The sequence below is a fragment of the Penicillium robsamsonii genome (genome assembly GCF_028829455.1).
Source record: "Penicillium robsamsonii strain IBT 29466 chromosome Unknown utg000008l_segment0_segment0, whole genome shotgun sequence".
In the NCBI taxonomy this organism is placed as follows: Eukaryota; Fungi; Ascomycota; class Eurotiomycetes; order Eurotiales; family Aspergillaceae; genus Penicillium; species Penicillium robsamsonii.
This window is the reverse complement of record NW_026643226.1, coordinates 334,003-348,240: the sequence shown is the minus strand read 5'-3', so window position 1 is coordinate 348,240 and position 14,238 is coordinate 334,003. Positions and strand designations below refer to the sequence as shown.

Sequence of the window (14,238 nt, the reverse complement as noted above, 5' to 3'; positions counted from 1 at the left end):
ATTGCTCCAATCTGGGGAGTTCAACGAGGACACGGTGAGAGGGGTCGAAGGCCCAAGATAACGAGCAAGATACAAAGAGATAAATGGCGGGCCGTCGGCGTTGCGCGATGCGGGCAGGAGGGACAACACTTACGAATGGTTCAGTTGTCGCCAGCAACAGCTGGACCACTCGATCAAAGGGAAAGAATATGCCTGTCACAGCAGCAACCTTGACACTTTCTTCCCGACAATCGCTGATCAATGTTACCGGAGACGGCACGGTGGTGGAGCGCAATTGGGGCAAAGGTGGAAGGGTCTCACGGACTCGGGAACGCGTGGGAAAACAAAAGGGTTGGAACGCTATCAGCCACCAGGACAAAACCGCAGTACACGGGAAGAATTGTTGAAAGTAAAAGAAAGTAGAAGACGATGGGAACTCGAGGAACAAAGACTTCAGGGAAGAAGGGCGGAAAGGACTCGCGCTCAATGGGGCTGACTGCCTGAATGGATCAGCCACCTATTGTGGCGCACCCCATTAGTCAACAAAGCGCACGTGCCATCTCTCAATGGGGGGAATTGCTTCAATAGCCATTGGCACCCTTCAGCCCATGAATCAAGGCCCCCATGAATCGAGCTATGATAGTGCTTCATTCTACTCCCGAATTGGTTAAATGGATTCTTTCGATCATTTTGATGGCCCAATACGGCAATATTCAGGATTGATGAAGGTGGGGGGATGACACGATACAATGATGACAGGAGGTGTCAGAGGGCAATTTGGGACATGAAGAAGACGAGAATAGGGCCCTTTGTTTTTTCCTTTCCGTTGCCTTTTTTTCTGCGACGCTCTCGACTGGACCTGATATCATGTGCCGCTGACTCAGCGGTGGCTCGTGCTGCCTTGAAGATCTAAACTCCAGGACATGCAAGCCAATCAAGAATATATACTGCCACCTTTCTAGTTCAATTTGTCTTATACTGTATCTCCAGCTTTGATATAATGACATCTTTATTGATGAAATCTCATCCATGTCGTACCGAAGAGGCTATGAAAGCCGTAAGAAGCTTTCACTAACATCTTTCATAGGTTAGTGTCTCCAATATCTACCTTGACAAGGCCTCTGGCGTTTGCCATCTTGATATCAAACTGCTTTTTGCGGGAATAATAATTCTTGGAATAGCAATGAATTCTGTTATCTATAGTGTCTATAGCTCTATAGCTCAACCGTTGCATCTCCAACTCTAAGCAATAGTATCAAAAGCATCATTTCACGAGTAGCCATCTAGATCTTTCCGATAATTTTTCTCCATTTGAATCGCTTTGGCGCCAGATCGACATGCTCAACGTTGTTATCCCTTAACAAGCGCGCGACAAGGTGAGAAGATAATCTTTCGTATCTGGGCTCTCGAGAGTCACTCTCAGCGCATCTCTAATGTTGCCCTTCTCTTCTGTGGTGCAATGCTTTCAGGTCCATTTTGAGTAAGCATGTGGCAGTTGAAAAGATGTACTTAGCTTCTATCTCGACTTATTTTCGATGTATTATGAGAAAGCCAATAAATTGACACCTGAGGGATCAACGCCAAGCCGCCATACCCGAAATGGAACGCGAACTTCAACATCACCTAGCTCGTGTCCCTGGAAATCAACGAAAAAGAAGGCATTAACTGCTTTGAATCACAATATGTTTTCACACTCAGCTCGTCGGCTTACAGCAGCTGCGATGGCTTTTCAATCCGCTCGAGCTCCCATGAGCAGACGCACTTTCACTTCCACACAAGCCATATCCAACTCATCTCAGAAGCCAAGTGCATATAAGGAAGGGGTATGTACAGGTTTTTTTTTTGTAATGTTAAATTGGAATATTCTGATTCCCTACCTAGATGAACCAATATCGAACCTTTACTGGCCCCTTTGCCAAGGTCTTCTTGGGGGGCGTGTTCGTCTATCAAGTCCTCTATTGGACCTGGTTGAAATTGGAGATGGATGAGATCAAGGTGGCAAAGAATGGTGAGATCAACAAAAGTTAATGCATTACCCCATCATGCATGTCGCTCACCTTTCCCACAGAGAAAGTGGCCGTGTTAGAGAAAGAGGCCCGGGAGTTGACTAGCACCCAGAAATGAATCTGATCTTGAGAACACTTGAGATAACCTGTACCATATTATATTGTGGCTTTGAATAATGCCATGACACTTCCAGGATTGGAGATACATTGTTTTGATGATCTAAATAAACCAAACATTGCAGAATATTCTTATTATATTACGACACCAGGATGTCAATACTCAAAAACCTAGCATCTCACGCCGCAGAATACTTGCGCTTCCGCTCGCCAGTCGCTGCAGTTTTCCGACTATGGTCAAAAGTCTGTACGGCAATATGCTTGGTCTGATCCATCTCGTCTCGATCAAGCGAAGAAGACGGGAATCGCCAGTCCTGACCTCTCTCTCCTTTTTTGAAATGCTCAATATCAATATGATTGAACCTCTCATCTGAGGCCTCGGGGCCATGATTCCTTAGCGGGACTCTGCAGTTACAGAACCCACACCAGAAATGCGACTGGCCTGCTAGATCGAGCCGATTATTGCCAGTCGAAGCTGCCACTTGATATTCATGGACCCCATGCTGGTGCAGGTGGTGGGTGTATGTCTCGGGTCGATAGAACAGTCGTTCGCATGAGGCGCCTGTTTGCATATCATGTTCTGTGCAGAACCAACTTGGCACACTGAGATGCTGGGAGCTCTCGTGGCGCTTCCAATCGGCTTTGCTGCCAAATGACTTGGCGCAGTGAGGAAATGTACAGCCGTAGGGTCGTTCGTGACGCTTTTGGTGCTTCCTGATGACGTTCATGGTTAATACCGTGATCAGAATACGGAGGGGTTTGGAGGTGGCTTACTTCATTTCACAGCGGAGCCGGGTTTGCTTTGGGCACGCGTCACATTGGAACCAGCCGTGTTTCTTGCTATCAGGATCTTGTGCGGTGGCTTCGTTGTCGTCAGATAATCGTTCCAAGGCCACCGAGAGCACCTTTTGCAGCATCTGCCGCTGAGGCTGGGAAAGTTGAGCTGCGTCAGTCTCGAGGTCGATCCCCTCGTCGGTATTCTGACTTAATCTCCGCCCGCGACTGTTCATCATTTTCGTCATGGCGTTGATTAAATTATCAGCTGCGTCTGTAACTGATCCATCGGGCCTTGTGATCCCTCGTTCAGTGGGTGAGGTTTGACTCGTGGACAACCCCAGAGAGGTAAAAGCGGGGAATTGAGAAGGTACAGAGTCTACGAGAGACGGCATACCATATTGAGAGGGTCTCGGCGTGGCAGCACCAAATGTGAAGATATCGGTGTCCTGTTGCGACCTGGAACCATATTCTGGCTCGATATCGGGGGTTGACTGGACGGACATCTCGTCTTCCTGCGCTTCGAATGCCGAATTATCTCTTGGGCTACGGTTGTCGAGGCTCTGTTCTGGACGGCGGAGAATGACTTTTTCATACCAATCCATGGACCTGTTCAGAAATTAGTGGTTGGAACATTGGATCTGTCATTTTTAAACTTACCTTTTCAGGAGTGTGTCCCCATCCTCTTCATGATGCATCCGGTTCAGGTGTTGCTTGAAATTATCCAAGCGCGGCCACCTCTTGTTAGGACGCGGGCAGTTTGTCCCGAAACACATGTACATCATCTTGGGCCCACGCTCGGGCTCTTTATTGTGAACGCACTTCTTATGACGGGCAAGATCATTGATGGTGCCAAACCCGTCCTTCCGCGGGCAATTTGGCACGTCGCATTTGAACAACTTCTTGTGGCGAGCCTCGTGTTTCCTGTGAAAGTTAGTTTCCTATCATCAGAATGCTAAAAATTTCAAATAACAGGACATACCTCTTGTCCGAGGGGCATTTCCCAACCCACTTGCACGATGGATGCTCGCATCGCATTGAGGCATCAACCAGCTGCGATGGCGAGCCCATAAACTCCGATGTGTACGATGCCTCAGACACAGATCCATACTTAGGATGGTCAAACGAAGGCCCTAACTCAGCGGACATATTGTCTGTCATGTCCATCTGTGGGCTCGATGAATCCATGTTGTACGAAGAAGCAACAACAGATTGCGTCGCACAGCTAGCCCCACCGTACCCGGAATCAGCAGAGTGATAGCTATCCATATATTGGCTCCCGCTCTCAGAAGGCTCGCTATACTGTTGCGAGAAGCAGCAGTCCTGATCAGGCATCTGGGCAGGCATGTTCATATGTGGGATGGACGAGGTGGCTGGGACACCGGTGACCAGCAGCGGATTCCAGGCATCTTGGTCGCCTGTCAGACGGGAGTGAGTATACTGGGAGTAGTATAGGTCTCGGGAGTGTGAAGGCCACTGGCTTAAGAGTGAGTGGTGAAGAGTTGGATCGAGTGATCCGAGTTGGAGGTCTAGTAGTGGGTTTGCGGCGTCGAAGGGGAGAGTTGAGGATTTAGGTTCAGACAGATCGTGTCCTTCGTTTCCAACCATGATGCCTTGAAGGATATCTGTGGAGTCATTCCAGCCCAGCTGTGTTTCCTGGTAGAGTAGAGTTAGATTGACAGCCGCGGGGTCATGTAAGCAGGGCACGAACCTCCATAGCTATATAATAATGTAATATAAAGAAAGTGATAATGTTCGTAAAGTCGAGGGAAAATAACCAGTCAGATGGGAGGGGCACAGTATTAAAAGGTTCACGCATGCAAATGCCAAACCCTACACGCGAGAGACACGCAATCTCCACACCCTCGCCCCGAGCCGGTTGACTTCACCACGCGATAGACAATTCAAGGGTTGGAATGTGTTAACCGAAACTGCATTGGAAGTATGCTCAAAAAGGATATAATCTAAAAAAGAAAAGGAAGAAAAAAGCAATACAGAAATCCAAAGAAGTAAAAGCTAAGACAAAGTTCACCCTCGCGTGTTGCCAGCGTGGAATGCAACATGTCATCCCTTGATTGCACAGCCCACAGCCCGACATCTTCACCCGGGCAAATACTCTTTAAACAGCGCTAAATTGTGAATATATTCCATAAACATGCGGCTGATAGTTAACATTCAATAACGGCTCAAGATCATATTCCCTTGACCAAGCCTCGTCCGGTTCACGATCGGCTGCGGGTACCCCGTCATCTCCTGGATTCCCGGGGTTGGTTCAGCCCGCTAACACAATCTCAGATAGATAGGTAGTATACACGTATCACACACCCACACAGATAATGTCGTTAGTCCTGCACGAGGCATGCAAGACAACTCCAGCCCCTCATGAAGATCTTACGATTTACCTTCAAAGGAGAGGAGGGGCTGCAAGGAAGTAAGGACCAGATTGGGCTGTGACAGGACAGACGATCGGCATAGCTGATCGGCGACACAGGCCATGTTCGCGCAAGGGATGGATAATAAAAGCGCACTTTTATACGCGATAGCATGTTATGCAGTTTCGAGTTTAGAAGCCAAGGGGGGTTTGAAACGAGCTGAATTTACTCCGTATATCTTGACCTGATATCTACTCTCTGTCTCAGATTACCATCTTTACATGTGGACTTTTATGTTATGAACCATGGAACCATGTGTAGGTGGGAACAGCCTAGTACGTAAGAGGAAAAGCCAAAACATAATTCTGATCTCTCATATGCTATGCACATCGCCGTTTAGTCTGAAACAAAATTCCTGAGCTGAAATATGTAGATACTGCATACGCTTATTTTTTTTTTTTAAAAAAAAAAGGGAGCATGTTAAATTATCATCATAGCCATCATTCCAGAAATGCATAAGATTAGGACCTGCTTGCATAGCTCTCCTGATAGAAAAAAAAAGATAGGTATAGGAATTCCTCCTAGTGATCACCTCCATCTATTCCGATGCAGCTGATGTGAAAGAATTGACAATAGAACAATAGAACGAAGAAGGGGAATAAGCAGTGGAAAAAAATTGAAAAAAAGAAGGGTCAAAAGGCGATCCCAAGGGAGCATCGTATCTATCATCACATTTGGGAGGGACATCCAGAAGAGTAAGTTGCAGAAGTGTAGGGGATGTTGGACTCCATAGGTTGGTAAGCCGGGTAACTCCCGTCTACAGGGTATAGAGAGGGAGGGAGACACTGAGCGAGAGGATACGAGTTCTGCAGCATGGGATCTCCCTCGGGGGATCTCGATCTGGGAACGGTATTATAAGGCGGTGGGTACGTCACCGAGTTCTGATGCAGGGGATAGGCCTGGGCTTGTGCTGGGTGGAGTGTCATTTGGCCAAATTGGCCTGTCGAGTGCGTGTACGCCGGGAACTGATCAGGGGTAAGAGAGTCCGTGATGGACTCGGGCTCCTGTGAAAGTTCGCCGCCGGAGATGGTAGAGTAATTTGTCAGCGGAACGTTGTTGATTGAGAACGCAGGGTTGGCGGGAGTGCTAGTGTTTCGGATCGCATATTGCGGCTGCAGATGGGTGGAGGCCGTTTCGAGTACTTCGCGTCCATGGTGATATGGCGCGACAGAGGGATAAGTTGCTGACGATCCGCGGATCGGCTCCACTTGGCTGGGGTAGGCGACATGGGTTGCGGTGCTCGGCTTCGCTAATCGTAAAACGGGCAGGGCTAATTGCTCCAGGTGTTTGCCAAGGTGGACTGACAACTTTCTCCACTCGTTACAGACATTCCCGCAGAAGCGGCATGGCTCCTCCTGGGGGCCTTGGGCGGTGTCATGCCGACATTTCTCGACCATTTGCCATAATCGCTCAAGCTCCTGCTCCCTTCGGCTATTCGGCACAGTCTCAGCCTCTGCAGTGTTAGATGCTTTGCCCGTCTTTTTGATCTTGGGCTCTGGCATTTTGTGTTCCCGAACCAAATGCTGAACGAAATTGTCCTTCCGGTAGCATTTGTGGTTGCACTCGGGGAATGCGCAGGTCCACCACTCCAGGTGCCGGTGCTTCTCGTTCTCGTGGCGAACCCAGTCTGCTTTGCGCTTGAATGACTTAGGCTCGGTGCAGTGGGGGAATGTGCAAGTAAACGGCTGCACATCTTCCTGAACATGTTTGGACCAGTCGGAAGGTTTTTGGAAGGTTTTGACTTCGAAGCAAATTGGGCACTCAAACCGGGCGGGAAGACGACTGACCGGCGGAAGCGGCACACCCGGAGGGAACTGTGCTGCCGGCCCCGTACCATCGTCCGGAGCATACTGCTTCTCGTGTCCGTAACTAAAGTTGGTCACTTGGAACTGGATCTGCCCTGCCTCCGGATCGTTGGAGCCCTTATAGTCTTGCAACAGAGTGGGCTGCCCACCCTGAACAGTACAATAGTTGCCAGATTTACAAGTGTGGTTGGCAGTTGCAATAGAATGCTTCTGCTGCAAACCAACCAAAATCTTGTATCGACGGTTTTGCTCATGTGCTAGACGGTGAATCAAAGCTGGCTCAAGCCTTGGATTCAATTGCATGATCTGCGATCTGAACCCTTCGATTGTTGGCACTGGCAGACTCTGAATAGCAGGGAAATCCATCACGACGCCTTTGTTATTGCCGGTGTCAGCATCGTTCTCATCGTCGGCGCTTCCAGTGTCAGGGCCCAGAGGTGTACTTCTGGGTGTTTGGTCGGCGTCTGAACTGGCTCGAGGCGATGTGATGTTTGGAACTGGTGGACCACCATGAGCGGTCATGAGATTTATTAGCCCGGGGCTACTTGGTCGGGGAATCTCGCTTCTGCTTCGAACTCGGCCCTTGAATTGAACGTTCAAAGAATTCCTCTCTTGATTCGGCGAGGGTGCAGGCGACACTGCTTGGACAGGCTGGCTACCCCCGACAGCGACAATTTGGCTGGTCATTGAAAGAAGTGCGTTGCTCAAGCTTGGCGACCGCGGATGACGACGCAAGAACCCATTTCGTGGTGAGTTACTCGGTTTTGCCGGTGAGTCCCCTGTATCACGCTGCGGAAGGCCAGGGTAGCTATTAGATTGACCGATGGAGAGGTCAGATGCTTGGCGCTTCAGAATTGACGATGCCTGCAAAAATTGACGCTTAAACAGACTGGTGCGTTTCTTGGGTTGTTCGGTAAAGGAAAAATTGTCGAGCGATGTGACAACATTGATAATGCTATTGTTATCAATTGTTGCCGCGAGCGATGCCGTTTCGAGATCTCGCACACGTCTATTAAAAGCTATCATAGCGTCGGTAGAGCTGTCCGGCTGCATCGCTTGCGATCTGGGTGTCGCATCGCGAGGGGGGTCATGCCAGGGGTAAAGACAGATACTTTCCTCTGCGCTGGTCGGGGAGAGTGATGAATAGACCTCGGGGGTGCTGCGATGATATCTGCCAGGCTCATCTACATCGGCCGAGGGCTCGTCGGAGTAAGTGCCAATGCTTGCTTCATCTTCGCTGAGGTCTTCGCTGCTTTCATGAACCAATACTCCGGGTCCAGGGAATCCATCTCCGGTACGAGATTTTAGATTGAAATAGTCTTCTTGTTTCAAAGGGTGATCCCCGGTACTCCTCGCTCGAAGTCTCCTGGAAACATGGTGTGGGCGTGGACGCGGTGGACTAGGCGAGTCCCCGGCGTCACTATTGGCTGCGCTCACAGAGACAGACCAGTGGGAGATGCCCTCGTTTTTCTCATCCCTTTGTCGCTGAACAAAGACGTCATTAGGACTTGACACCAGTTCGTCTCCACGAGACTTTGGGTCAACGCCAGCTAGGTGAGTCGATGAGTTTGGAATCCACCCGCCGTCCTCGGATCGCTTCACGGGAGCAGAAGAGACCGAGTGACGATCGCCATCGTCTTCGTCTTCCAGCTCGCTCGGATTAGCAGATAGGTGTGCAAAGGAGCCGAGACGTCTTTGCGGTGACATGCTGCGTTCCTTGGGCGAATCGCCTCGAGAGAAGGTTGTAATTTTGAAGACGGGGCTTCTTCCCCTGGTTGCGCCCGACGCCAGCTCCTCGCTCAACTCTCCGTTCGGCAAAACGCCGAGTCTAGCTGGTTCGGTGCTTGCATCAAGGACACCGAGGCCAGACTGGTACGATGTGGTAATTGATTGCTGTATGCTAGGATTGCCATGAGGTTCTAGACTTGTCGGGGTGGATGATGGATTCAAATTCGGATTGTGGTCCGAGCTCGTCCACTGAAAGACATTCGGTGCCATGGACGAGCCCCATGCCGGGTCGATGGGCACATTGGGTTCCCCAATCCTGTACGATAGGTCCTCATTCTGCCAGGTCGAACCACTACCCAGTTCGATATCTTTTGGTTCCACAAAGACACTTGTATCAGAAATAGGCGAGGTACAAGCGCTTGGGTCCGTGTGATCCTTTGCTCTCGGGTCCAAGTAACCCTGAATTGTGGAGTCGATCCGAGCGTCCTCATGAGGGGACGAGCCAGGTCCCGTACTGTGCCCAGGACTCCCCCGCGATGGCGTTAGTCGAATGGCACTGGCCCGAAAGTAGATTTCCTCCGGATCGGATGCGGCTGACAGGTAAGGATCGGGAGCATAGCGATCTTGGGTCGCATCTGGCGATTGCCCCTGAGCGCTGAGTGGGGAGGCGCGCGACATATTCACAATGGCGGTCAATTAGCCTCAGATTGACCGCGGGAACGGGAGGTATCAGATCAAACTGATTAGAAAAAGCATCGAGTAGGGTGTATAATCTATACAAGCAGGTTGATTATATTACCCAGGTGGTTGCCCAAGTGTGTGACCTGGTACCCTTGATATGGAGCAACAAGGCTTGGATAGGCGAAGTCCCAAATAGTTTTTAAATTTGGAAATCAGAAATTCGAAGAGTGAAGGAGAAGGGAAAAAAAAAAAGAGGTGATGGGGGCCGATCAGTCGGAGAGGGGTGAACAAGCGCCGGGCGCATCCCACTTATGACTTCTAAGATTATTAACAAAACCCCGGCCTGTCAGCCTTGTTCGAAGCAGAAAAACGCAGAGACGCAGAAACAGGAAAGTCCACTTTTCACGGAGCCTCAGACAAGGCCCTGTGGCTGTGCAAATTCTCTCTATATCCTAGATGTAGGTATTAGGTATACGGTATATGTATATCTACATATACATCCTACATGTATAAGTTTATTGTAAGCGCCCTAGCCACATCCCTTTCTATTCTCGTCTCTCCCATTCTGTACTCAGCCTCATGTGGGGAACAACCCGTGGACATTATAGGGCTGAAATTGAATCTAAATGGTCTAGAAATAAATTGCTCACAAAACCTGTTTATGCATTCCCAGGTTCTATCTATATATCCGTCAATAATAACAGACCCTCTACGCGACCACTTATATATCAGAATCATACACAGTTACAGAATATGAGGGCCTGTGGGATTGACACCATGACCGCTTGTGAGGCCAGAAACGACTACCTTTCCACGCCCTTGGACGTCCAGCTCTTGACCGCCCACTGAAGGGTGGTTAATCTAGCATTCCCTACATATTTGTTTTGTCCCTAAAGCTGTTGTCTCATCAATTCCTACCAAATCATCTTGTCTAACCCATCAAATGTACCCAATAACTAGACCCCTGTGAAATAGACCCTCAAAATGATCAACTCGAGTTATTTAATGGCATGAGAGTGTTATCTTAGTTCAAATACTTGCTTATTCCAACATAAATTTAATCGGTCGAAAGATGGTTCCTTCGTCGCCATTCATATCTCTGGAAGAGATCGACGTCCGTGGGGAAAAGCCAAGCCCGAAAGGTTGCGACCGCGATCTCGAACAGGCAGACGCTGAGCACCGCCAGCACCAAACCATGCCAGAACAACATGTTCTCACTGGACTCATGCACGAAGTTCCATCGGACATGATAGATGCCTTGACCTGACTCGAATCGATAGAAGGACAAAACAATATTCTATAGGAAGCAACCCCCGATAGCCACCAAAAAAGAAGCCGCGCAGGTGATAGTTTTGTTGTAGACCTCGAGGAATTGAAGCTTTAGGTTGACGACAATGACACACGCTGAGTAGGTGGGTAGGCCAAAGGAGAATATGTCGGTTCCTGTATCTTTGTACAGGTTATAGATGATGAAGTAGATTATGGTGGCATCGCAGAGGGCCATCAAGGTCCAGCCTAGGTAGATTGTGATATTGAAGCATCTATGCTGCTGGCCGGTCGCATAGAGCTCGGGAAAGGCAAGAAGCGTAGAAGCCGAGAGATCCTTCGTGGGTACTCCAAGAAGAACAACCGAGACCGAGGTCCCAGGGCTCATACAGACTGGCTCCGGTGTACCCATTGGGACGTTGGTACAAGGTTTGTGTTGTGTAGAAGACCACTTCTTTCCAGAACGTGGCCAGAGTAAACTTGCAGATCCGGATATAGTTCCATCGTCCATAAACGAGGAGAAGTTTTACGAGGAAGCGGAATTCCGCTATTAAATAATCAGACACTCTGGCGGCCTGCAGCCCTTCCTTGTCTGCTATTCCAATACCTACGTTGGCCTCCTGTATCATGCCAATGTCATTCGCACCGTCGCCGATCGCGAGAGTTGTAGTGTTTCGGGAATATCTGCGGATTGTCTTCACGAGGAACGCCTTTTGTTTAGGACTCGCACGGCAACATATTACCGTATCGGCAAGAATTACAAGTCTAAAGAAGTTGTCCACGGAAAGCCCGTCATACTCGAATGAAGACAGTGCTGAGCCTTCAACGACGATGGAAAAGCTCAGGATTTGTCCCTTGGATACCTTTTCTGTCACATCAGCCAGATGCAGACGGAAGTTACTTTCATCGAGACTAATCATAATTGGATGAGAAAGCAGAAGGCGGCAGGAATGTCCAATGCTGACTGCCGTCTCGCGTTTGTCGCCTGTTAGTATCCAAAGCTTGATATTTGCTCTGCGTAGTGTATCGATGGCCTCAGGGACTCCTTTTTGAAGCTTATCTTTAATAGAGATTGCCCCCGTCAGCTCCATCTGGTGTTCGAGCTGCTGGCTGACTTCGTCTATGGCTTCTGTCCGGTCAGTGGTCCCGGGCTGAACACCAGTATAGCGTCGCTTTTATTCAGAATACGTCTGGTCATCGAGGAAACGATGGCCATACAGTAGTGTCCGAAGTCCTTGAGAAGCAAACTGATCCAAGTATTGAAAGCAACGGTTGGCAACTTCTGAATCATCACACAGGTTGACTTGTTGCCGAACAGTGCCGTCCATAGTGTCAAAAATTGGAGGAGCCGCCTCTTCCGCTCCAACCTCGGATGTTGATGGGTCGCCCTCGATATTAAATCGATGAAACAATCCCAGAGATTTACTAAACGGCACGGAACGTTTAATGCCTCCTAGCTGCACAAGGAATATCCATCGAAGCTCGATTGTTTACTCCCGTATCACGTAACATGTGGGATACACAACTTCGGGTAGATGGGCGGGGGAATTAAAGGATTTTGATAGTCTGCGAGATAGTGGAATATCCACGATATTGTAACATGGTATGCAGTCACCAAAGGTCCTCGTTTTTGTACACGTTTTCTTTGAAATCTCGTGTTAAACCTGACATTTTCCCGCTTCACCGTGTGATCTGTTTAACCGCGGGTTACGTTAATGGCATTCATTATTGCACACTCTGTATTTCATAGGAGCCAAACGATCTGTCTGTCACTTCTGTTTGGTCACTCAAATTTGTAGAATAGCGGTCGTTTGAGCACTTTCCAGTAAAATATGTATATGGTGCGGCAAAGGTCGACTAAAGCAAACTGCAAACAGTGTCGTCTGAATTGTCTGTGCAAAGTATCATGCGTATCTATATGACTTTCGACATATATAGATGGGTTGTAATTAGTGGAACCCTCATTGGCTTTCATCGAGAGACACCGAGGTGCAGGTAATACTGACAATTTATACCAATTATACGCAGTTAGTAATGAGGGGGATTGGTCCTGGTGCAGCCGGTTCCCATGTCCTCGCAATATAAGCACCACTCCAGGCTCAGGCAAGACCGTCCTTTCTTTCTTTCTTGACAGAACCAACCCGTTCCTGGTTAAGACGTCCAGGCTCAAACTTCAACACCATGCGAAGATTCCCTGGGCCATCTACCTTCAGCCTACTTCTCCTTTTTTCCCTTCAGATTGCCCATGTATCAGGGGGCACGGGGCCAGTTCTAACACTGGTATCCAGAGTTCGGCTTCATCTTTGAACGCATCATTCGGGAAAATTGTTCCTCAGAGTACCATTTCTACCTCACGGCACAGAAAAACCGCACCTACTGGTACGAAATCTCCCGCTGGATTGGATCCGGCAGCACCGCGGCGCTCACCGCGCCGCTGATAAACTGCGTGATGGGCGCTTGCCCTGAATACATGAAGAACAACATGGCAAGCGCCAGCGTGCTCCTAGGCCTGGCTCTCATGATTCTAGCCACCCTGGGATCCGAGGTCGATGAGACCCCTGTGTTAGCCGTGATTGGGAACCGTCGGGTCGCCTGCCGTGGTTACCCTCCGAGCCTTCGAGTATCGAGATCCCCCAGCGGTCCTGAAAGACCACCCTGGCCGTCTCGCTCCCATGTTCTTCACCTTTCACATCGAACTTCTCATCACATTTCTCGAGTAAGCACTCGTATTTGCTGCCACCACCAACGTCGGTACGCTAGGCTACCAACTCGGTCAGAATGTTGTGCTTTCATTCGCCCCCAACTTCGGGTACATCATCCTCCTGTGGTGTTTCTTCAGCCCCATTGGCCACATGATCGCCGCCTGGGCGCTCCGTCTTCGTGTACACTGGTCTGGCCACACCTGCATCGAGCAATATCGAATCCCGTGCTTCTCGTCCTCCTGCGATCAGCTAAAGACCTTTTTCGTCGGCTACACCTTGAATCGACCTCCGCCGGAAATTGAGCTCAAAAAGGAAACCCCGCTCTACGTACTCCTTTCCTGGATCCTCTCCCTCTTTACTGCGGCCCATGTCATGTGTGGCACTCTCGTCTTCTCCAGCATGGTGTTCATCTCCGTCCGAGATAGCGTCACGGTGATTACCCGCTTCATGGGCTCCGTGATTGTTTGTCGGGTGGTGCCCATGTATGAGCTGGCCAAATTGAGACATCTCTATAATCTTCCTACAAGGGGGGAAGAGGGAGTTGAAAGGAATGGCCAAATTCATTCGTCGGGTTATCGACTAGCTAATCTGGCACGTGGTTCGGAGAGTCGGCAGCATTACGCTCCGCGGCGTTATCGGCCATACGGCGCACCGACAGCTTCCTATTGGTTTTGAAGATTTGCCTCTCCGGCAATTATAACAGTGCACTATTGTAAATATAGGGAAGCTTGATGAACATTCTCTCGGT

At 49.4% G+C, this 14,238-nt stretch overlaps 7 protein-coding genes across 7 annotated transcripts; 4 read left to right on the top strand and 3 right to left on the bottom strand.

Annotated features, from left to right (window-relative positions):
- Positions 1-83: 83 nt before the first annotated feature.
- Positions 84-386, top strand: N7447_010928 (uncharacterized protein; the record flags this gene model as incomplete). Its single annotated transcript, XM_057235190.1, has 1 exon — positions 84-386. The coding sequence occupies one exon, from the start codon at positions 84-86 to the stop codon at positions 384-386; it is 303 nt and encodes a 100-aa protein (XP_057080508.1).
- A 1,275-nt stretch (positions 387-1,661) lies between these two features.
- Positions 1,662-2,103, top strand: N7447_010927 (uncharacterized protein; the record flags this gene model as incomplete). Its single annotated transcript, XM_057235189.1, has 3 exons — positions 1,662-1,802; positions 1,861-1,987; positions 2,048-2,103. 3 exons carry the CDS (start codon positions 1,662-1,664, stop codon positions 2,101-2,103), a joined length of 324 nt encoding a protein of 107 aa, XP_057080507.1.
- Positions 2,104-2,281: 178 nt separating this feature from the next.
- N7447_010926 (putative C2H2 finger domain protein) lies at positions 2,282-4,593 on the bottom strand (the record flags this gene model as incomplete). Its single annotated transcript, XM_057235188.1, has 5 exons — positions 2,282-2,816; positions 2,877-3,485; positions 3,537-3,800; positions 3,859-4,532; positions 4,588-4,593. The coding sequence occupies 5 exons, from the start codon at positions 4,591-4,593 to the stop codon at positions 2,282-2,284; spliced, it is 2,088 nt and encodes a 695-aa protein (XP_057080506.1).
- Positions 4,594-5,976: 1,383 nt separating this feature from the next.
- Positions 5,977-9,519, bottom strand: N7447_010925 (putative C2H2 finger domain protein; the record flags this gene model as incomplete). The annotated part of the gene is made up of 1 exon (XM_057235187.1): positions 5,977-9,519. The coding sequence occupies one exon, from the start codon at positions 9,517-9,519 to the stop codon at positions 5,977-5,979; it is 3,543 nt and encodes a 1,180-aa protein (XP_057080505.1).
- A 1,075-nt stretch (positions 9,520-10,594) lies between these two features.
- N7447_010924 (uncharacterized protein) lies at positions 10,595-10,789 on the top strand (the record flags this gene model as incomplete). Its single annotated transcript, XM_057235186.1, has 1 exon — positions 10,595-10,789. One exon carries the CDS (start codon positions 10,595-10,597, stop codon positions 10,787-10,789), a length of 195 nt encoding a protein of 64 aa, XP_057080504.1.
- Positions 10,790-11,063: 274 nt separating this feature from the next.
- N7447_010923 (uncharacterized protein) lies at positions 11,064-11,879 on the bottom strand (the record flags this gene model as incomplete). Its single annotated transcript, XM_057235185.1, has 1 exon — positions 11,064-11,879. The coding sequence occupies one exon, from the start codon at positions 11,877-11,879 to the stop codon at positions 11,064-11,066; it is 816 nt and encodes a 271-aa protein (XP_057080503.1).
- A 943-nt stretch (positions 11,880-12,822) lies between these two features.
- Positions 12,823-14,165, top strand: N7447_010922 (uncharacterized protein; the record flags this gene model as incomplete). The annotated part of the gene is made up of 3 exons (XM_057235184.1): positions 12,823-12,850; positions 13,077-13,388; positions 13,510-14,165. The coding sequence occupies 3 exons, from the start codon at positions 12,823-12,825 to the stop codon at positions 14,163-14,165; spliced, it is 996 nt and encodes a 331-aa protein (XP_057080502.1).
- Between the last annotated feature and the right edge of the window lie 73 nt (positions 14,166-14,238).